Below are 23807 nucleotides of genomic sequence, written 5' to 3'. Positions count from 1 at the left end.
AGATTTCGCCGAGTGTCCGCTCTTTACCAATATCTTTCTCTATGCTGTCTGCGCGTGTTTTGCAGTTGATATCTGGCGGGGCGGTTAGTGCTTGCGAGCTTGGCGCGCCATGGCGGGAGCGGGACGAGGAGCTCTGTACCGAGTGCGAGGCTTCGCCAGCGGCCTCAACTGGCGACCGACGCGGTTCGCCGACGGTGTCTCGCATTACCGCAAATGCCATATGTGCCGTGTGCTTCCCAGAACAACGGTACTGTTGCCGTGCCAGCACTCCTTGAGCGAGCCATGCCATGGAAAAAGCGTCAAAGATGGCCAAGAAGCCTGTCCGCTAGACGGGGAGGGATTCGAAGGCAATGAGTGTCAGAGGGTCCACGTGCACGCTCGGAAAGTGGAGAATTTGAAGGTACGTACTACTTTCGACACTTGTGTACTTTTCTGTACGGGGCGGAGGCAGTGTATATATTTTGCCAGCGAAAATAAATTAAACAATCTTCTTCTTGCAAGGGCTAAGCAGTAATTTTGGCGTCGGTTAGTGCTAACTATGTATGCTAGAATTTCTTTGGAGGAGAAATTCTAGAGGCCCGTGTACTGTGCGCAATATCAGTGCACGTTAAAGAACCCCAGGTGGTCGAAATTTCCGGAGCCCTTCACTACGGCGTCTCTCATAGCCTTAGTCGCTTTGGGACGTTAAACCCCATAAACCAACCAAACCAATCTTCTTGCAAAGACTAAGCAGTATTTTTGGCGCCGGTTAGTGCTATATATGTATGATCTCAGTTCTGCAAAAGAACCGTCATGCTTTTTTTTAACGTGGTATGTTCATGAAACGCTCGGTTAGAATGTTAAAGCTGGACTAGCAAAGTGAATGGTTATCAGGTAACCGAACGTGCGTTGTGTCACTTTTCGGTGGACGTTCTAACCACCCCTTGAGGGAAGGGAGGGAGGTGGGAGCGAAAGAAGAGGTGCCGCAGTGGAGGTCTCCGCAAAAGGGACGTCATACAGCACGCGGGTGCAGTACGTTATTCTTACACCGTGCTTTACGGTCGCGGTCAAAAATACGCGGCCCACGGCACCGGCGCAAGGAGCGGCTGTCGGGCCGCATCGCGGCGCGGCTATCTCCGTCGGGCTCTTGCTGCGGGGTTGCATTGGGTGACGATAAAACTTTGCCCTCACTCTCTTCTGGGCTCGTCACACGACTGATGAACTTCAAGTGCGCCATTCAGCTGTTTCGCGGCTGACGGTCTGTACGAAGGATCGCGCCTCGACTTTGCCTCGTTTGCCGCGCGGCTTTACTGAAGGGGAGTGCGCCCGGTTCACCGTTGCCGCCTCGATACTGCTTCGCTCTCGTATGTACTGCGCGCCCATGAATGGCGAGCCTTGGTGCCAGCTCCAGCCGCCTTGTATCCATAAGCATCCTAAACTCATCCACCCAACAAATATTTTGCCGCCGTGAGAGAAATATTGTTGGCTATAACACGCTAATTGTAGCAGCAAGTGAAGGCCGCAGGGGTCAAGTTTCTCAGGACTTATCACACTTTGTCAATAAACCCTTATTCACTCATTCACTTGAGAGCGTGAACGCACGTGTGCCAAACGCCGGCCACTGGAGCGCGGCGAATAAGGACGCGAGACGCGCGTAAATATGGAATGCGAACTGAACTCGGACACTTCGCAGCAGCATGCGCCGCGCGCTCTGCCAAATGCGCGCCTGCCGAGCTGGTAAGGAAAACAAGATATTCGAGCAGGCGCTGGCGCGGCGCCGAAAGTCACACGCAGCGCGAATTCCAGGGCCCTCTTTCGTACTGAGCTCAGCCGTGAAGCAGCTGACCGCAGCACTTAAAATTTATCAGTCGTGTGACGTGTCAGGAGTGAGTGCGGGCGAGGCTTTCTCATCACTCCGTTCACCCTCGCAGATAGCGCCCGACGGAGATAGCAGCGCCGCGGTGCGGCCCTGCAGCCGCTCCTTGCGCCGGAGCCGTGGGCCGTGTATTTTTGACCGCGGCTGTACGTTTCTTCTCCGTGGACACGCGGTCGCCGCGGCCGGGTTCGAACACTGATACGCCGGCTCCGTAGCCGAGCGCCCTAAGCACTGAGCCCGCAAGCGCTGCTGCTTGCGCGGCTCGGCATGGGGCCGGTGCTTGACTTCGACGATGTAGGCTTTCTTGGCTCGACAGCATGTGCACGTGCGGATGAGAGAGCGACGGCGCGATCTAGGGTCGCCATTCGACATTCCGTGACGGAGAAAAGAATACTGTACACAGCTCGAGTTGGACGATGCAGCTCGCCGTTAGTATAGTGGCCGACTGCCACTGCCTGAGGCACTTTGTGGCCTCGTTGAGACGCTGCCAACGAGTTTATCCTCCTGAAAAGTTTCTGAAGCTCGGCGCTGGTACAGGTTCGGCAGTTTACAGCTACGGCAGGTGGACGAGGTGTCATTTTACCCAAATGTTAAAAAAAAATTGGTCTGTGGTAACCACTTTTAAGCAACTTCATCGCGTGCGTTCGGGGCATGTGTTTCATAAAAAAAAATAAGAATGGCCATTTATGACTACCGCGGCTGACTCATGGTGCGTTACTTATCCATTTTTTCTGGAGTTTCGAAGTCGAGTGAGGTGTAACTGATCGCTTGAATCATGGGGTCCGGTGGTGGCAGGTCACCAGCGGGGTCAATCCTAAGCATTTGTAGCAGGCTAAAGTATTGTGCGCGCGATATTTTGTTCTATGCGCACCTTGTGCAGGCGATCACTTGCTGATTACGCGTCGTTGCTCATGTGATTATTGCATATTCAAGATTTTCCAGGCGGCCATGAAACGTACTGCAGATTTCATCGCCAGCATGTTGCTGATGAATGAAGTGGTGTAGCAGACGTTGCCACAGAATCTCCCGGTATCTTTGAAAGTGTCCTTGAACGAGCGTTCATAGTCCAAGAGGTTTGTGTTGAAGTGAGAGTCGAACGGCCGAGTGCTACCGTTGTGGTTCGTTTGCCGCTTGTGTCTGGCGCCGATGCCATCGCGGGCCCGTACTTCATGATCCTGTCGCCGCTGTCTCAATTCACCGCGGGGATCTTAGGATCTTTTCCCTGTTGACGCTTCGCCGGCATATGAATCCAGTTCTTCTCGTAGCTCTCGCTACATCTCGACGGGGAGATGGTCACGGCGTTCTTTAGAGTACTGCAGCTCGTGAGCTAGCTTTGGTACTACTGTAGCGAGCGCCCACCGCGGTGGATCAGAGGTTAAGGCGCTTGGCTGCTCAACCCGGGGACGCGGGTTCGATCCGGTGTGCGACTGAGTTTCGTGCGTCTATCACGCACGGTGATAGACTACGGTCGGATCTCGGATGTATGCGGATTTGAAGCGGCAATCTGAACGCGACACGCGAATAAAAAGAACAAAACGCTGAGGCAGGTATGAGTACCTAGCGTTGGCTATATCGAACGAATGTTGCGTCTTTAACCACCTTCGTTATATCCGGTACAAATTTTTGTTATATCCGGATATCTACTTTCCGAAGCTAACGTGTACAGCTCAAGACGACAAACCGTTTCACACCACTTCGAATGTAATGGTTCTGGGGACTGAAGGCTGTCGGTACGAATCCCTAGATACGCTACGCTTTGATTCGACTAGCACCCTTATGCTCCGTAACGCGCTCAATCGTTTGATACCACTCCGGACATTCTCTGCCGATTAGGTCGTCCACAATATTCGTACCAATGGCACCACCCACTGGTCCCACTTCAATCACCTTGCGTTTCATACTAACGCGTCCTTGAGTAATGGGAGTATTGGAGCTAACCCTCTAAAATGCCAGAGGAGCAGGAGTCAGTCTGTTACGTGTACCCCAAGCATAGCGGTCGGCGGCCGTGGATACCACTTATATTCCACCTGCACTTTGTTTTCCCCAAGTTTTTCGTTGTAACCTTTTCCATGTTATCTTGTGAACACATCGGTTGGGACGCTGGCGCACCAACTAACTGTAGCGAGCGAATCAGTGACGGTGCGCTCCCAAGCCGCGCTCTTATCCGCCGCAGCTCTGATGCCTTTCGAGTGATCGGGTAGGGGCACCTGCTACGTGGAACCGTACAGCTTATCACTAACATGCAGTGGCTCAAAAGGAAAGCACAGTGCAATTCCAAAAACATCACCAACGAACGCGCCTAGCTCTCGGTACGCCTCAGCGAGCGTTGAACGTGTCCAGATCATACGCAGCTTTCCAGCCTTCGCGCCTTTTCTCAACGTAAAATTCTAAATAGCGCCCTCTCACCGCGTACCGTATAGATTTATATTAATGCGAGAGCACTGTATGGCTCTGTCGCATCAACAAAAAGTGTCCGCAATTTTGACCTCGTAATTACTTGGTTCCTTGAAGATAAATGTGTGATTGTGGCAGATAGTGTATGATAAAATGTTGCCGCGGGAAAAATTTGGTTCATGAGGTTTAATTAGGTAATTAACTAAACGCGAAAAAGTACACTTACACGCCATAATAGCATGGGCGTCGATATAGTATGTGGTCGCATTGGTACAGTGCGGTTCACCGCAGTAATCTGAAAACAAAGAACAAAAAGAAAAAGCAAACATTATGAAAAATTTCAAAAAGAAATCACAAAAATAGAAAAATAATAATAAAAAAATGATACAAAAGTTTAGGGAGACAGAGGGCAGGGAAAGGCTTTCGCATTTCCGCTCTTCCGCACCCTTAAGTGCAATCCTGTAATTTCTTGGCTTCCGTACGAGTTTGCTTGCTTTGGACCTGCTCCTCTTTGCGTGCTATCCGCAAAGAGTCCAGTGTGTACCTGTATTTGTAAATATTACTGTATGTCAATAGGCACACTGTCTCTATAAAAAAAGACACCGAGATTATAGATGCTTCATGCTAAAAACACGGCCCAAATCTACGGTTTTTTCACCTGTCCTTCGGACAAAACGGGGCGGAGCTGGATAAGCAGCAAGCTGGGGCCGAACAGCTGGCCCGCCTTCAGAGGTTGTGGTCTTTGGTCGCGAGTTTGTCTGATTGACCGCATTCGCAGGTCATGAAGATCCATCTGGATTGCATGCGCTTTCTTTTTTGTCACCAAACGTATTAATCCCGGCCATGCGCTACAAAACGTTGCTGGAAAGAGGGAAAAATAATCCAAAGAAGCCGCACTCTTTAAGGCACGATTCGTGTAGCCAGTGGCCTGTTTAAATGGGTTATCATTAGAGGGGTCAGTGCGAGCAGAAATGGCGTCCGCTGTCTGTCAGTAGCCAGTGGCTGGTTAGCCACTTGTCATACGAACGAACTTCGCAACTGACGTTACCTATACGAACTTAGTATTATATCACAGATATAACAAACCTTAGTAAGCCATCTCGGATATAACGACCTCTCATGTGTTGACCTAATATATAAAACACTTTTTGACTAAAAAATGGAGATAACGAACTTTTTTGTCTGAACAACGGATATAGCGAACTTTTTTGTCTGGTCAACGGATATAACACAATATGTGGTTGCTAACGCATTCAAAAGGTCTACCGAGGATCACCTAAGGGTCTTTTATTCATCCTAGCTTTCCCTGAGATCAATCGGGATTCATTTGAAAGCGCTTACATCGCAGTGCTGGAGCGCAGTCATGTACCAATTTCTAAATCTCGCGGGATTTCTTCAAGTATTTAAAAGGAACCATGCGGATAATATTTTGAGGAAAACAATTTATATGGGCGTTTCTGCAGAGTCGCTTCAAATTTTGCCCAGAAATATTTGCGCTATTGTTAACAATGAAAAAGGTCACGTTTTTAAAAGAGCCGCATTAAAGATCCGGATACCGGATACGACTGCGCAGAACCCTGCAATGTTCAAATCTTCACGTAGCGCACTGTAATATTTTAAACCGTGACACAAATTAGTTGAAAAATCCTCCGGTACTGAATTTTGACCGGATTTATTACGCATCTGCTATAACACCGAGGAACTTGCACCAAACTGGATTTTCGCCTGCTACAAAGTCTACGCCGAAATGCTCTCAGCCACTCTAACCGCTGAGTGACCCGCAAAAGATGTTTTGTACCGTTGAAAAAGCACACAAAAGTGGAGATGAAAGCCGGTTTGAGCTCTAAACAGCTCCTTCTTTTCTTTTCTTTCAAGGCGCACTGCTGGAACGAACACCGTGGCTGCAACTTCGTAGGCAGCCTGCAAGCTGTACTGCAGCACTTCGAAGAACAATGCGTTTTCCATGAACTCGCATGTCCACGGTGTGGCGACAGCGTGCCGAACGGAGACCTACCGCCGCCCTACGAGCTCGGATGCAACCATGGGAAGCCTTTGGCGACACCGGACCAACATTCGCGGCACGGGAGCGCCGCGACTCTTAGCGACGTCTCCGCCCAGCTGCAGGTAGTCGAGGTGCCCTCGAAGGACCCCTTCCCGGCACATCACGCCCACGAAGAGGCGACTGTGCTGGCCATGATGCAGGCCCTTGAGGCTCGTGTGAACGACCTTGTCCAGAAGACGCGAGTACACGAAGATACACTGAACGAAATCAGGGTCGCGTTGCCGGGGGTTTTGCAGACGCCGAATGCCGAGGTGACGCAGGCTTTGGGCACATTTTTGGCCACCTTAAATGAAGCCCGCGAAGCACAGCAACGCACATGCTCTTTGGCACAGCAGGAGTGCATACGACTGATATCGTCCCATATATTTCGCTTGGGCTACTGTGAGGATTTCAGCCAGTTGAATTCGCGGAAATAGTGGACGAAAATTGTGCAAGCGCGCTTAGCACGGCTCCGCTACCAGATAGTCGGATACAATTAAAGAACGCATCGGCTTTTCCCCGTCAAAAGTGCCCCTTCCAGCCATGGGCGTCGGGCGAGTGTCATGGCCCTGCTAGCCTGAGAAAGCAGGGAGCGACGCCACAATGGGGAGAGGGGTCGACCTCGACTATAAAGGGAAGGGGTTATCCTGTTTCATCTATCGCTCTCTGCTTTGTCACACTAGCAGGGTGATGAGAATCGGCCGACGCCATTGGCTGGAAGGGGGTCCTTTGGCTGGGAGAAGCCAACTATAGGAAGCAGCGTTCGGAAGGCAGCCTTTGACCTTATCGCGACACGTATTGCCAGCGCTGAACGCTCACTCGCTGCATTTGTGCGTTGCGTTTCGCCCCTAATTCGGCGCCTCTCGTTTTAAGATATCGGTATTCCTGCCTAACGTAAACATGCAGAAAGCTGCCACACGCGCACTCTCCACACTTTTGCGACAAGCTTTTTCGCCTGCTGCCAGCCGCCCCTGTGTGCCACCAGTGCGGCCACACTCTAAACAACGCCTATTTCTCACACCCACGCGTCGGTGGCGCCTCATGCCCACGTGGGTAATAACGTCCTTGAGCAACAAGTAAATGCCGTACCTCTAGATTACTGTGTACTGCTTAACGACAGGCACTACACAGCTGCTAAGAGCAAGAAAAAAACTGCACACGAATAGGTTAATTTTGCAAAAAAATGCCGACGTTGCCAGAAGTGACGCCTGCCATTGCTACACGGTCACGTTGAGAATGCCATTTTAGTCGAATGGCATTCGTAATAAATGGAGTTCTGCGGAGCTCTTTTTACAGGCGCCCTTTTTTTTTCAATTACATGCAGTGCAAGGCAACGCTATTTTCTGTCGCTTTGCGTGCACATATCACTGTACCTGTTTATTATCTATCGATTATAATTTATTATCAACCTACTTTCAGAGAGGCATCGTCGATTAGGTCTTTCAGTTGAACTTCCGAACAGCTATTGTGCATCGGGGCTCCTAAATTGAGGAGGGAAATTACATTACAAATAGAGGAGAGAGCTTGGCCGCAGCAAATAGTAGCTGTTGACTTCTGAAACTATGCATCAATAGCCAACTCTGGAGGAGGGTGCGTGCCAGAAAAAGTCGCCGCGAAGGGCTCGCTAACTTTCTCTGCTGTGCGTAGAAGCGTATTATCTGGCTGAGGTGTTCAGGTGCTCTCATCGGGAGGTATTTCAGAGCCCCTGTAAAGTTACGCGTGACCATTAACCCAATGTTTTTGAAGAACCGCGTACAGAAGCACAGGACTGACAGTTCAGTGGGGTCACACTCTGCTAAGCAGCATTTAAATATCAGGCGTAACAGAGAGCAAGTTTTGTCATTCAAAACTTGCAGTACCCCCATAGTTCATGCATACTCTGCTGCCGTTCCTTCTGACATATGTATTTTCTACGTAGTGTGGAGCCTTCGGAAATCAACTGCACAGATGTATCCTACACTGACTTAAGGTCTGTAGTAGCAGAGGAGCATAGCTCCTCAGATTGGCGACAGGTCGGCGTAGACAGCAAACCAGTTAAAAAAATTTGCGCTTACTTATCAAACCTGGAATGGTCTCGTGTGTACAGCACGAATATCACTAACATACCACGAACAACCATCCACATTCACAATAGAGCTGCCTGACCATAATATCAGCACTGCTTCACGAAGAAAGCTGCAGCACAGGTACACAGGACGGCCTGGTCACTTTAATAATAGATTTATTACGAATCATGCATGCGAAGTATTAAGACAAGAAATAATGGCAACAATTGCAAACATATGTAGTCTCCCACGCAGTGCAGTGGTATGTGTAGCCTTTGGAATGTATAGCTTGAAATTCAGAAGGCCTTGTTTGGAATCTGGTGCCGCTGGTCTGGTGTCCGATAACATACGAGCGAGTCATACCAGTTCTTCTCGTAGATCTCGTATGGAATCTGCAAAAGCACACAAAATTGGTCAGTCTGCTGCCGCAAGAGACAAACAAATGCAACAAGATCGTTGGGACAGTGTCTTTCCAAGGATGACAATGGGAACAGTAGCTCCCACGCAACATAGCAAAACACATCAGTAGGTGAGGCAAAAATATACGATACTGCAACATTTGGATTAGGAACATGTCCGGCTTTCTTGGTGGAATTTTGAATATTGTAAGGTATTGTTATCGAAATATTAAAGGCAATGGTATTCTTCCGTTGGGCGCCAAAACCTGCTGTTAAAGTTGTTCCGTCGCTCGCCTCCAGTAAAACTGCAATAGAAAACCATTGGGGGAAACATTTTGGCAGTAGCAAGAACGGTACGAGCAAAAAAAAAATTAAAGCCCGCCGAAGGAAGAACTGCGGATATACTGACTGTGAAAGTGAAATCTTACAATATATGCAAGGATTGTGCGCATAACATATTTTCGGTTGAAAAGTGATTTCGGCCGCAACTGCTGTGTATGAGACTCTTTTAGTCACCGCTATTGCTCACTGTGCTTACCTGTTATGCATACCACTCCCCAGAGAAAGAAAAAAGCCTCATGATTAAACGAGCCGCAAGTTACATGCACGATCTGTGGCAATAGAGGAGGTAACTCTAGACTTATACGCCGAAAATATGGAAAATGATACCCACAGACTTTTCATTTTCGCAGACGGACAGCACGAACTCTAGCATCCGCGTCACTATGGGCTGCAGGGCGCCTATATCGTGGCCACTGGACAACTGCATCTTGTGGTCCCAACCGGAAAAAAACAGCAGTGCACTCATCAGTCACACCGACTCCCGAAGAGCAAAATTCGTGCCCTATAGAGGCTTTTTAAGCGGCACTGCGGAAAACTTCCCGTATAGCCTCTCATGATGATGATCACAATTCTTTTGTGTTAAACATATGATATGATTGATTCTAGTTCAGGAAGAAATGATGTCCTTCCAGGAACGCCTATGTGCCTTAGATTCGTACTTGTAGCAGAATTGCAGAGAAGATAACATTGCACACATAAGATTTAAGGCCCTTTTGATTTACCTGTTTGATAAGAAGCTTTAGTATTACCGCGCACTTGTGGCGCAAATTCATTGTGTGATAACATGCGAATTTCCAGAGAGCGAATCGTATTGGAGCACTAAAAATGTCCCGGGTGACTTCACATCAATTTGAAAGTATTACAACTATTTAAAAGTAGTGTATTAAAAAAACTTTGGAAAAGTTGTACTCAAACACTATAAATGTGCTTAAAGATGGCAAGCCCTGACGTTTTTTAAACAGATTACTATAGCGGGGACAGGGGCATTTCTCATCATGCTAACACCTGTTGTGGGTAATGGTTTGGGGAATGAGATTTGTTTTTGTTCGAGAAAACATTCTTGCGGATAAGCGAACATAGAATTTTGCATGTTGTGTATTCACGCCAACGACCATTCCCATCTAAAGTTTAACTAATACATCGCCGACCTTAATGTAGATTTAAATGAATATATCGTTGAAGCATTTCATTACTGCGAGCTTTTCTTGTTGTACCCTCTACAAATGGAAAGACTATAAGGACTCAGCGGCATACCAGAGGTTTTTCCTGCCTTGAAAGTGCATGGCGCAGTACAGAGCCGATGCGGCCTTCTTGGAGGGCTTTATCCAGGCCATGGTGTAGTCGTCCAGGCACACCTCCAGGATGTACATGGCCGTGAGAAGTTCCGTTTTGCTTGCCTGTGAAGGGCACGGAACGTGGGACAGCCAGTCAGGTAAAAAGGTTAATACTTCACTACACAGGTCTGTGGAACACACGAGACCTTATGTATGGCTATTTGTCGTCCCCAGAAATTAGTTAGAAAAAAATAAACAACCATTGCATCAGAAACCTCTCATGCGCGGCGCTGAACAGCATATGATTACTCATAAAAAAGATTGTTGCTTGTATGGTGCATTGACAATCAAACTTTGCCAGCAAATCTTTCGTAAAAATATTTACCACTTCCTCAGGTAGGTTGGTCTAACGAAACTATTACTCCTAATATCTGTTATTTTGGCAATGCCTCAAAATATACCATTTCTTTCTGAGCCATTCGGACTTACTTGTAGCGTTGTACAGGGGCCTTTCCCAGGGAAGGGAAACAACCATGTCTTTTATTACGCAGTCATATTTAAGAAAAAAAATTATGAATTGGTCGCACGGCTGCTGATTGCACTCATGGCACTCCAAGAGGAGTTACCGAGAGTGGCTGGAATTTTACCCTATGCTCGAGTTTACTTCGACTTCGTGAAGCTTAATTATTATAGGAGGAAATTAAGCTTTGAAACCGACACACAATAAATTGCTGTTAGCCAGCATGATTAGCGCACCACATCCTAGTAGGTAAACAACATCGTTCGACACCACTGCCCCATTCCTTTTCTACGTTGATTCAACAAACAAGGCTGCACCGACAAACGTTTCAAACTGATAAGAAGTGAAGTAAGTGGCGCGAAAAGTCTTACACTGTTTTAAGCAGCCGTTTCGGCTGCTAAAAAGCAACAACATGCTCAGAAATACGTGTGTAGTTGGTTTTACTCAGAAAAAAGTCTGGATAGTTGTCCCTTTAAAGGAAAGCATCCATCTAATAAGTGATGAGTTGCTCTGGGACGAAAGCACTCCGCGATATTAAGAACTTCATTTTATTGAACCAAAATATAGTTTAATGAATAAAGTTTCGATCTTTCGTCAGCTAATCGCCATAAAACGTGCCATATGCTTGCGTCTGTGGGTCATCTGCGCATCGATCTGTGCTCTATAGAAAACATTACAACATCACCGCTCCGCTTAGAATCTCCAAACAGCGTTAGTACAATGATGCCAATGATATGGCAGCTTAGTGTCTGTTCTGAAAACTCGCCTGTATCCAGCACCTATCCAACTTATTACGCTGCGAAGGCGCGGTCCAGATGTCGAGCAACATGAGAGGCTTATTGTCATCGAGAAATAAAAGAGCACACCACTCCAATACTCTGCTCTAAAAAGCACTCATTGTGCAATGCCCTCCACTGACCACAATAAGCCAGGAATATAACCGAAAGCACGAAATGCACATACCTTGGCAGCCTTGCAGTTGCGACTCAGGAAGTCCAGGGGCAACGACAAATCGAGGGACCAATCGACGATCTGAAGAATGTCCTCTTCCAAGTTGCACAGTTCCCTCTCCGTGTTCTCTCCCGTGCCTTTAGTCGATGCGAGGTAGGAACGGTAGGGAAGGTGGCACTCGGGCTTTTGTGCTGCACCGCAACACAGTGCTGCTGCCCACACCAGCTCCATCTGCCGCTTATCCACGGGGCGCATCTGAACAGGGAAATGTCGCAGAGGCCGGAGCACGGAATAGTCAAGAGACAGTCCTCATTCGTAGCTCCCAGCAGAGCTTCGTACACACAAACCCAAACACCACCTCATCTTGCATACGCCACACATCACTGTGGGTCCATAGCGTAAACGCTGCTAAAAGTGCTGTTTCTCCATATCGCACTCGTGGTCGAACAAAGTGCTGTCTGCTGGGAATTCATTTGACCACGCACAGTAGTTGATATTCTAGGGGGACATCTGCTTTTACGCAGTTATCTGTCTCTTCTCCAAACTCAGTTCTTCGTGAAGCTACACAACGAATAGCTTTGGTACTCCACCCCCAATTTCGCTGTGATATACATTTCCCTTTAATGTACACTCGCAAGCGTCTGCATGAAAGGAAGAGGAAATTATATATGCAATGTACATATGATTTGTGCGTGTTTCTGTTTTGAATGCATTATGTTTTTGTGTCAGTGTGCTGCTTTATAAACTGGGCGAACTACATTTCGCATAACACGAAATTAGAACCTCTTGTTTGCTGCTGACATTTAGGGTCTAGGGCTTCAGTTCTCAACATCTCCTTGTGACACTTGGGTAGCAGTCGCACTTTGGCTCAATGACACTGTTAATTATTCTCTATCGGTGGACCTCTAAATGCCTTGGAGACGAGATCAGATTGCTTTTTTGCATTATGTGTGACATTATTATTCTAAGCTTAGTTCTTGGAGCTAGTCTCTTAGAATGTCCTTTTTCATTCCTCTCCATTGCAGACGAAATGGCCCATCGAACCGTTATTTTTGAGCGGCCAAAAAGTGGTGGATCGCTCAGTACGGGAGCGCAATGTTCACTGGCTCATCGGGACCCGCAACGTGCTGCAGTTCTCGCCGGAGACGCTTTTTCTCGATGTCTCCCTCGCGGATCGCTACTTGCAGGTAAGCAAAGCTTCTGTCTACCTTTGAACCGCGTTCACAAGCAGCGCCCAAAACGAAAGTGCAGTATTAGAAAATTGAATGCCGATACAAATACGAACGAATTCCGCGATGGATCAGGCGAATGATGCCTTAGCGTTACGTTTCACCGGAAAACGACTTGAGACTTGCATCATACAGAACACGAGGGCGTTTCCATGCGAATTTCACATTATTTGTCTCATCTGTGGTGCCTTTTTCCTTGTAATTCTATCTCTCAGTTTTGTAAGTACCTGTGTGTTACAACAAGGCATCTGCAGAATTTATTGTTCCTACTCCTGGATTCGTAAAGAATCGAACTGTGGTACACTTTGCCATACTCATGGTGCTTGTTTACCGTTTGCGGCTGTGTGAAAGCACACCGCCACTGCTGGTTGGTTGTCGGAACTATGGATGCTGCAGCTTCCGTTAGTGCCTCGTACTGAAGGCATTCACTGGTAAATAAGGTTTTAGTTGCCGGGACACTTTCATCTTAATACTGAGACAATAACCGCGGATACAGTATACACTGGTATCAGCGACCATTCAGGAATATTTATCCTAGCTGACAAGGCTCGTCAAATAAAAAGAAAAAAATGTAAAGAAAACAATCTTGTTCAGATCATCACTCCCACCAATCTTGAATCTTTCCGTTTTGCGATTAGTCAAGAAAACTGGAACACCGTTTACAAAGCAACAAGTAGCGATGTTGCATACTCTAATTTCATAGCTGTGTTCAGATTCATATATGATGCCCACTTTCCTTTGTGTCGTGTAAAAAAACCATCGAAAGCGCGCAAGCCGTGGCTAACGCATGAATTGTTGAGCATGATTAAACGCAAGAATGCATTATATGCTCGATTCATAAAGAACAAAAGTGGCGATGATTTTTCTGTTTTTAAGGCATATAGAAATAGCCTAAACTCAAAGTTAAAGGCAGCGAAGAATTTCTATTTTCTTAACATTTTCTGGAACGAGACTACTCTGCGGTCAGATGTAGTCTGGCGAAAACTGAAACCCCTGCTCTCAGCTGATGGCTCAGAGGCTTTTCCTGATAATTTCCAGCACCATGGAGTGTGCATTTCTGGCAAGGAACTAGCCGACGCTTTCAATACTCTTTTCATTCAACAATCTAATCAGATTAAGGTTTGTAGTAATAAAAGTATGGACAACTTTGACCGGTATCTGCCGGAAATGTACAGCAGTCAGTCACTATTTCTTGCACCCACAAATTGCTCAGAAGTTTATTATTCCATGAATGCTATTAAAAACAGTAAAGCTCAAGACTCAAATGGCATGCAGGTGATCCCGGTAAAGTACGTTCTTGACCTAATCTGTCCAGTTATCACTCATATTTATAACCTAATTTTATCTACAGGCATATTTCCTGAAGAAATGCAGGTCGCTCGTGTAATACCCATATTTAAACATGGCGATAAAGGTACACTAAGCAATTACCGTCCAATTTCCATATTACCTATTTGCTCAAAGGGAATCGAAAAAATATTACACAAGAATTTCTTCATTTTTTTCGCAACACAGTTTGTATTCTGACTTTCAGCATGGTTTCAGACGGCACCGATCAACAGAGACGGCCCTTGTAGCACAAAAAGAGATCATTTTAGAAGCTTTTAGCAAAAGAGAGATTATAGCAGGCATCTATATCGACTTTACGAAAGCGTTTGATCTTGTAAATCATTTCATCCTTCTTTCCAAGCTACATAGATACGGAGTCCGCGGCATTGCTCACACACTGCTTAAGTCATACCTTGGAAATAGAACTCAGTACGTTGACATAAATGGCAGTAAATCTTCCGTGCTGGCTGTATCAACTGGAGTCCCGCAAGGAAGCATACTTGGGCCACTGTTATTCATTATCTATGTCAATGACATTATTCGATGCACAGACAGCGCTCAGTTTGTCTCGTACGCAGATGATACGACGCTTTTTGTTAAGGGCAAGACAGAAGCAGACATTGAATTGCTGTCGAATAAAGCGCTTGGCGATTTACACCAATGGGTTAACGCAAACTGTTTAAGGATAAACCCGTCTAAAACACAAGCAATTTTATATTCACCAAAAGGAAAACATCAGCTGACTTCATTGAATCTACGTCTAGGTACAGATCGCATCCAAATAGTCGATACAGTGAAAATACTTGGTGTTCATTTCTCAAAGCATTTAACTTGGAACAAACACGTTGAGTACCTTCAATCGAAAATATCCAGTGCTGTTGGTGTTATTGCGAGACTGAGAGAAATTTTGCCTACCAAGGTTAAAATTATTCTCTATAATTCCCTAGTATTATCTCTTCTTCAGTACTGTATTATTGTCTGGGGCACGACTGGTATGACTGACTTAAAAAAACTGCACTTACTTCAAAAAAAAGCAGTTCGGTATATCGCTAATGTGTCTTTTTTGCACCACTCGGCCCCCCTTTTTGAGAAATATAGTGTTCTCCCAGTGTTTTGCCTATATAACTATAGGTTAATGCTAATATATAAATCTTTTGTGAAAGAAAAAAGTAATTTTTTAATATCTTTAGCCCAACTACAAGAAAACGCCAGACCTCGCCTTACGAGGCACAAGGAAAAATGGCTTGTACCTACACCTCGCACCTCATACCATACGCAATCTTTGAAATATATTACTCCCACATTACTCAATAGTTTAGAGTCGTCGAATTTCGATCCAGCATACGAACCTAAACATACCATTAGCCTGTTCTGTCGGCAGAAATTACTATAGTTGTCTTAGATCTTGTAATGTGAGAAGTTTTCTGCGCTGTAATTATTGTACCCATGTCCCTTGTAGAAATTTACTGTCGCTTCAATTCGTTACATACTGTGTCCAGAATGTCCAACACATTGTACTTCATCTATTTTTTTTCTTTGTTTTCTTTTTTTTCTGTGTTTGAAGCGTTACAAACTGTTGTTTTGCCTTGCAATGTTGAATTTGTATTTATTTTGCTCTTGAACTATATTGCCTTTGTAATATGTATCTGTATTTATTTTTCCTTTGTTATGGTGATGTTGTTTCCGACACGCTGCAGTGCCACCATGCAGGGGGCCGCGGCCCCTGTCAAGCTGTTTTTACAGCTTTTAGTCCCGGCTCCTACCTTTTCGAAAGGAAAGGAAATAAAGAGAGAAATGAAATGAAAATGAAAATGAAATGAAAATCTGTTATCCATTCGATGCGTTTCAAGCTTGAATTCGAAATAGCTTACGTCCTAAGTATGTACATATATGGACGTAGTCAAGAGCGAATCGTTTATACAAACGCGAGCTGTCGTTATTAGCTCCATTGCATTTTTCATATTATTTACCCTTCGTTAGCGTTTTGTGTTCATTGAAGCTTACCTAAGGGCTTTCCACTCCATAGCACTAGAGATCCAGACGCGATTGGCAGCTAGGCAAAATGCTTATGAATAAGCACTTAGGCCTGTTTTTCTGCATTTTTGTTGACCTTTAGAGTGCCGGAAGAATCTGTACGTTTGTACAAGTTCTACTGGGAGTTATGATTGAGGACTGTCTCTTGACTGTTCTGTGCTCCGGCCTCTGCTGCTTTTCCCTATTCAGATGCGCTCCGTGGATAAGCGCCAGATGGAGCTGCTGTGGGCTGCAGCACTGTGTGTTGCGGTGAAGCACAAAGAGCCCGAGTACCACCTTCCCTACCGTTCCTACCTCGCATCGACTACCGTCCCTACCTCGCAGAGACGACGGAGCGAGAACTGTGCGCCGTCGAAGAGGACATCCTCCGGGCTGTGGATTGGTCCCTGGACCTGCCGTTGCCCCTGGACTTCCTGCGTCGCAACTGCAAGGCTGCTCAGGTAGGTGCCTGTCGTGCTCTCGGTTGCATTCTTGGCTTAGAGCGATCTGCGGAGGATGTTGCACATTAACTGACTGCTGCTCGCAATCTACGACGTGGCTCCATTTGGCAATGAGTTGGATAGGTGCTCGATACAATTGAGCTGTTAGAACATACAATAGTCTGTCGTATCGTGGGCACCATTATATGCACGCTGTTTTGAGATTCCGAGAGGAGGGGTGATGTTTGAGTCCTTCATGTAGAGCACACAAAGTAGCGCAGGTGATGTACAGACGCTTAACTGTGCTCCAGTTCATGGTGATTTGCCTTCGAAAGATTAGAAGCTAATTCGTTAGAGCATATTTTGGTTCAGTAAACTGATTCTAGAGACCTGTGTGTTTTTCGACACCAGTGCACGTTAAAGAACCCCAAATGGTCGAAATTTCCGAAGCCCTTAACTGCGGCGTCCCTCATAGCCTGAGTCGCTTTGGGACGTTGAACTACAATTTGGTTCATTAAGGTGAAGTGATTAATATCGCGTGTCGGTATGTATTCCTGGGTTCCGCACGTCTAGTTCTCCACTCGTTATGACGCCTAAAACGGATGAAATTCAGTTTAAAACTTTTCATGCAGTGGGTGAAGGTGGAGCCTTGTTTGCGGAATTGACGCAGAAAGCTTTTCACACCCTGCTGTTTTATGGAAGGATTGGGCTTTGATGCCGAAGGATATGGCTTACATGTAGTGTAGTGTGGTAATCTACCCACATTGGCCAACATTAATTTATCATCAATTTCAGTTTAAAACCTGAATTTCTCCTGCATTTTTCGTGTGCCATGCAAGCCGACAAGCAGCGCCGCGTTTTTGTTTTTGTTTTTATCTGACCAGTTGCTTGGGAGACAAATAGCCAAATATAAAGCTCCTGACTCTTCCACACACATGTGCAGATGAGTCGTTGCCTTTTTTAATCGAAGTAGAGATTCGGAATAGTAATCCCTGGCTACCACATGTTTCCTCTGCTGAACAGGCGAGCAAACAGGAGCACCTGACGGCGATGTACATCCTGGAGGTGTGCCTGGTCGACTACACCATGGCCTGGATAAAGCCCTCCAAGAAGGCCGCATCTGCTCTCTACTGCGCCATGCACTTTCAAGGAAGGAAAAATCTATGGTATGCCACTGAGCCCTTACTTTCTTTTAATTTTTTCGAGCCTATGAAAAGTAAAAATACACTGTAATCAAAAGATTAAGTAATATCCTAAAGAAAAACTACATTACGCTTGGTAATGCCTGAGGTACAACTTTAGAAGAGAGCTTTCCCTGGTCCAAATTAGCGAATTCTGTATGCTACCTTTTGTGAATAGAGATGAACCACTCCCCTCAATTATATTCTGTTTCGAAAAGGGCAGGGCTTGCTTGCTTTAAATTTATAGTTTGTGACTAAAACTTTTCCAAAGTTTTTTAATATACTACTTTTTGAAGGTGTACTACTTTCACATTTCCTTCCTGTGACTAGAACATTGCTCGCGCTCCAATGAGTTTCGGTTTCGTGAAATTCCACTGTGATCATACGTTTTCTCTGTAGAAGTGGCGAGATGGGTGTGCGTTTAAGAAAGCTTCTAAACGAATAGGTGATTCATATACGTTTTGTAACTTTATTGGGCCAAAATTGTCTTTTCTGCTTATCTGCTACATGTACGAACCAAATATACATGTGCATTCCTTGCAGGGCATCATTTGTTCCGGAATGAGAACAATCATATCGCATGTTTCTCACGAGAGAATCGCGATCGCCATCATGAGAGGGAATATGTATTCAGTGTTGCATTACAAAACAACAAATACATATAATCCCCCGCTAATTACTAGACGGGAAGTTTTCCGCAACGTCAACACTGCAGTAGCACTCAAATGCCCTCTTGAGGATGTATTTATTTTTCTTCGGGCGTGGGTATGAGTACTAAACACAGTGCTATTTATTTCCAGTTGGGACCACAAGATGCAGGTGTCCAGTGGCCACGACATAGGTTCCCTGCAGCCTATAGTGACCCGGATGCAAGAGTTCCTGCTGGCCGCCTGCGAGAGCGAAAAGTGGGTAGGTATCGTTTTCCATTTTTTCAGCGCTTAAGTCCAGAGATACCTCGTCTATTGGCAAAGAGCGTACATGTAATATGCGGCTCCTTTAAACGTAAGTCCTCTTTCGTTGTCTGGCAAGTAGAATCCACAGCTGATAAACACAGCGAGCAGCTACTCTGGACGCAATCATTTTTCAGCGGGGAAGAGTTTAAGAACGCAGTTTTTTCATACATTGTTGCAATCAGCATACCCGCAGTTCTCCCATCGGCAGGCCTTCATACTTTTGCTAAAGACGTTTTCGTTAGCGTCGAGAAGTCTCCCTATTGGTTTTGTATATTAGCGACGGAAAATTTCAAAAAGGGGTTAAAAACGCAGCGGGAGAATCGACCACTGCCTAAAATATTTCCATAACAGTACCTTACAATATGCCAACTTTTCGTCCAAGAAATCTGTAGATGTTGGTAATCCAAATGTTCCATGGCATATGTTTTTTCCGTGCCCACTGATGTAAGTTTGTTATGTTGCGTGGGAGCTACTGTTCGCATTGTCGTTCTTGGAAACACATTGGAACACCGATCTTGCTGCATTTGTTTGACTCTTGTAGCAACACAGTGAACATTTCTTGTGCTCTGTTGCAGACTCCATACGAGGTCTACGAGAAGGACTGGTCTGGATCTCTCGGCTGATCATCGAACACGAAAGTCCAGCAGCTTCGCCAGATTTCAAAAGGGAGCGCTCTGAAGTTCAAGCTGCACATTCCAAGGGCTGACTTCTCCTGCATATTTTGAATGCTCTACATATTTTTGATGGCACTTTCTGTTCACCTAATATTTCACATGCATGTTTTTCGTAATAAATTATCTCACTCCATTTCCCGTGACCGCACTTTCCTGTGTCCCTGTGCAGCAGCTTCCTTCGTGAAATGGCGCTGACAGTGTAGTCGCACAGCTGCATCTTGAATGTGCCAGTCAACAGCGTTGTATACTATGATAGTGATATACGTGCTCTGCGCACAAGACCGTTTCAGGTTTGATAAGTACAAGAATCTTTTGTAGCGCTGCTGCTCTCTACGCCGACCTGCCACAATTATGTGGCGCAATGTACCTCTACTACTATATACGCTGCAGTAAGTGTAAGATACAGCTGTGCAGTGGTATGCGAAGGCTCCACGCCATGTCGAAGACGCGAATGTTAGAAAGAATGGCAGCGGATAAAGGTCGCAGAGAAATCATGAAATATGAATTTGATTGAAGGATTTGATGAAATATGGATTTGAAAAGATTTGATTCGCAACAGTTGACCTGTGTTGCACCTCAGATTTAGAGGTTGGTTAGCCGAGTGGGATTCCGTTGAACTGCCAGTACTGCGCCTCAGCACGAGCTGCTTCAAAAAGATTCGCTTCATATGACAGTCGAGTCGTCGTAGCACCGCGGGGCAGTTCGTGTGTGCCTTCGCTCTTTTCGTCTTCGCGATGTCATTTTGAATATAAAATTACGGCTAAGCCAAACATTGCACTTCTACACGCAGCACAAAACTCACAATGACGCCGTAAGTTCTCGAACCCTTTCCAGTCGACATTTTGATGCTAGTACCTTCGTCCGTCGCTCTTTCTTTCAGTTGTCAGGCAGCTGCTATAGCTGTTGCCAGTGAGCCGCGTGAGCTCCGGCGAGTCAGGAAGCTCCGCCCCCGGGGGTGGGGCCGGCGGAGTAGCGCCAACCTTCAAGCGTGCAAGAGCGTTGAAATTAAATTACTTCTAGAAAGCGAAGAAAATGTTACTAATATCATCTCTTATTACCGAGGACCTAGAAGCTCGTCACCGTGTCTCGGCCCAGCGATATCATTGCACACTTTATTGGGCTTCGAAAGTGAGGCAGGCTAGTCGAAAGCCCGTGGAAGCTTGAGTGGACAATAGGTAACTGAAAAACATGTAATAAAATTGTCTGTTTGAAGGATAACCTTTGTACCCTTCTCCTGTGCATTCCATGGTTTGTGTGGTTATTGCAAGCGGCCTTCGGCAGCGTGAGTCGTGTACACAGCCACTCTCCACGGTCGTCCGAAGAGATGGCGCCACCGGTGCAACCGCTGAGACAGCGGCCTGTTTCGGACTACTTTTTGTTGATTCAGCGAAGTACCCCACAAAATTATAATATAAAACAGTTCTGCTGGCCAAATGCCATCTCTGCGCGAAATTTCAGCTCGAGCAATACACCGTTTTAGCTGTGAGGAGCATTCTACGGCGCTCGTTTAATTACGGAACTGGCGGTATATAGGGGACGACGCACATCGGACTGTTCACTGAGCGCACGCGCGGCGCGTATTCTCGCGTATTTCGCGCTGTGTATAAGTCGTTTCTGTGTATATCCTCAGCCTAAACCACTTCTCGCGCTGCCCTATTTTCGCTTGAGTCTGTAACAACACATATTAAATTAATTAATATTCTGCGTTACCTTCAAGCGCTGTGGTGTGACAGATGGAAACGAGTATGGATTTTTCAAGGAGGGGGGGGGGGGCTCATTGTTACGTGACTGACACAGTTGCTGGGCAAGCAATCATCCTCTTTCATTATCAGCGTTGCTCTAATCCCGTGTCTCCTGGCGCGCAACAAGTTATGAAGAATGACTGCCTGCGACCAAGGTCCTATGCGGCGGCCGCCGCCTCGAGGAAGGAACCGAGCAAGGACAACGTGGCCACAAAAACGCGGAGCACACCAACTGTCCGGACATCTGTTGCCGACGCGGACCCTACGAGCAGCCGCCCGAGGGAGCCCGAGCCCGCCCCCGCGACGGAGGTGCCCATGAAGGAGCAGCACGAGGGGACGCCTTCAAACGAGGTGGAGCCGTTCAGTGTACTTTTCGCGGAACCCTTGCCACCGCCACCCGGCACAGATTCCTAAAACACCGAGAGCAGCAGCGGCGACGAGTCTAGCGTGACGTCGGACGACTTGGAGGAGGTGGCGGACAAAGTCACGCCGCTTCGCCTGACAGGCGACTTGACGTGCGGGCAGGCGTCAGGGCCGACGACTCCTGACGGTGCGGACGACGCGCGTTTCCCGTCACCAGCCAACCACACCCTCCCGTCGGCGACCCAGGCGTCGGCATCGGCTTCAACTGCGAGCGTCACCAAGACCACGCAGCAACCGGTGAGCGAGGCCGCAAGCGCCGACGACCCCAAAACAATGACTTTTTCAGACCCGTCTACAAACGTGCCCACCCCCAATCATCGGAATCTGAAGGGACGGTTAACGAACGTTGTAGCAAAAAGTGCCGCGCGCGTCAAGCGCCGCCCATGGCAGCGCTCTTTAGGTTGTATGTTATGCCGTCGGTGCTCTTGGCAGTCATGGCGGTTGTGCATCTCCTCTCCCTGAATGCTCGGGGTTTCAATCCGTAGACAGACAGAGAGAGGTGATGCATTTTGCCAGGGCTAGGGGCGTCGACATCCTGTTTTTACAGGAGTGCAATTTTCGTACTTCGCTTGATGTGCTGAATTTCAACACTCGGTTTTCTGTTTTTGCTTATTTTTCCTTGACTGATTCTCATATGTGCGGTGTTGGTGTCGTTTTTGTAAACCCCTGCCTGCGCGCGGGTGCTCATTGCACTTTCGGGCTGGATGGCCGCACTCTTGCGGTCGATTTCACACTAAACCAGCGGCGGGTACGTGCGTTGGTTGTATACGCGCCAGCACGGCAGTCTAGTAGTTCCGATTTTTTGTGCGCCTCGACTCATTCCTCCTTGATCCTTACCCCACTTTTATAGTCGGTGACTTCAATTGTGTTCTTAACACTGACCGTGACGTCCGCGGACAGAGTCACGGTCGCCGTTTTTTCCGGTGCCCCCGCGCTCCGCGATCTCGTGACTCTCAGTTCCGCTTGTCTTTCGCGTGGGTACAGCTTCACGGGGATGCCTTTGGAGCGACGTGGGAGAGAGCACAGTCAGCCACTCGGATAGACAAATTCTATTTTCCACCAGAGCTCGCTTCTTTGGTCGTCAGCTGCGAGCTTCTCGCGTTCCCTGCAGGCACGCCGGTGATTTCCGATCACCACCCCTTGTCAGTCAGGCTTGACTTTGGTGAGGACACCCCACGTACTGTTCCGTGGCGTATGGACACGAGCCTAGTGGCTGACCCGGAAAGCGTGGCGTCGCTGCGTACGGCGTTGGCCGCATCGTGCAAGAGCTTCGTTGCAACTGATTCATGGGACATACTCAAGACTCGTTGGCAGGCAACTCTGCTGGCGGCCGGTCAAGACCGAAGACGCCGGGTAACTCATGCACTGAATTACACCGTCAAGCGCATCCGTATAGTGCAGAGGGGCGCTCCCTTAACCTTTGTCATGAGCGATTACCTGAGCCTACTTAAAGCACGTCACCACGTGTTGCTCTGCCAGTCATCACGGGCAGCTAGTCGCGCACACCAGCTCGGGCGGCCTATATCAGACCCGGCTGTGCTACGACACGTACGCACAGGCACGGCAGAGGAATTCGCTCCCGCTACTGTGCCTTTCGTGACACTCCCAGACGGCACCCAAAGCAAAACCACGTCCGATATCAGCACGATCTTCGCAAGCCACTTCTCGAACCTGTCCTCTACAGGCGGTTTGCTAAATCTTCAAGATGGTTATGACGGGCTTCTGCAAAGGTTTTTTGAAAACTTTCCACGAGTAGCTGAAGAGCTGCATGAAAACCTTTGCGCACCAGCCACAAGCCAAGAGCTGCATGCCATCCTGCAGAGTATGAATGCAGCCTCTGCTCCCGGTCCAGACGGCATTCCAACAAGTTTTTATTCAACATTTTTTTACCAGATCCAAGGAGCGCTGCTGAAGATGGTCAACAGCTTCCTCGCGGATGGATTACGTCCACAATCTTTCCGCGAATGCCGCATCATACTCATTCCGAAAGCGGGCGGTGACTC

The 23807-nt window shown here is 47.2% G+C and overlaps 1 protein-coding gene and 1 pseudogene across 2 annotated transcripts; one reads left to right on the top strand and one right to left on the bottom strand.

Moving 5' to 3' along the window:
• The first annotated feature begins 13 nt into the window (after positions 1–13).
• On the top strand, positions 14–19787 carry LOC149326568 (G2/mitotic-specific cyclin-B2-like; annotated as a pseudogene). The gene is made up of 7 exons (XR_016286467.1): positions 14–400; positions 6125–6373; positions 12846–13007; positions 16602–16852; positions 17855–17997; positions 18813–18921; positions 19541–19787. The product of XR_016286467.1 is annotated as a G2/mitotic-specific cyclin-B2-like (transcript).
• LOC149326569 (G2/mitotic-specific cyclin-B2-like) lies at positions 10308–12075 on the bottom strand. The gene is made up of 2 exons (XM_089563405.1): positions 11833–12075; positions 10308–10472 (listed from the first exon to the last, which is right to left on the bottom strand). Exons 1-2 carry the CDS (start codon positions 12073–12075, stop codon positions 10308–10310), a joined length of 408 nt encoding a protein of 135 aa, XP_089419531.1.
• Positions 19788–23807: the final 4020 nt, after the last annotated feature.

The sequence above is a fragment of the Amblyomma mixtum genome, chromosome 10 (genome assembly GCF_055824585.1).
Source record: "Amblyomma mixtum isolate Tamu chromosome 10, ASM5582458v1, whole genome shotgun sequence".
NCBI classification, from domain to species: Eukaryota; Metazoa; Arthropoda; class Arachnida; order Ixodida; family Ixodidae; genus Amblyomma; species Amblyomma mixtum.
This window is presented reverse-complemented; position numbering and strand designations above follow the sequence as displayed.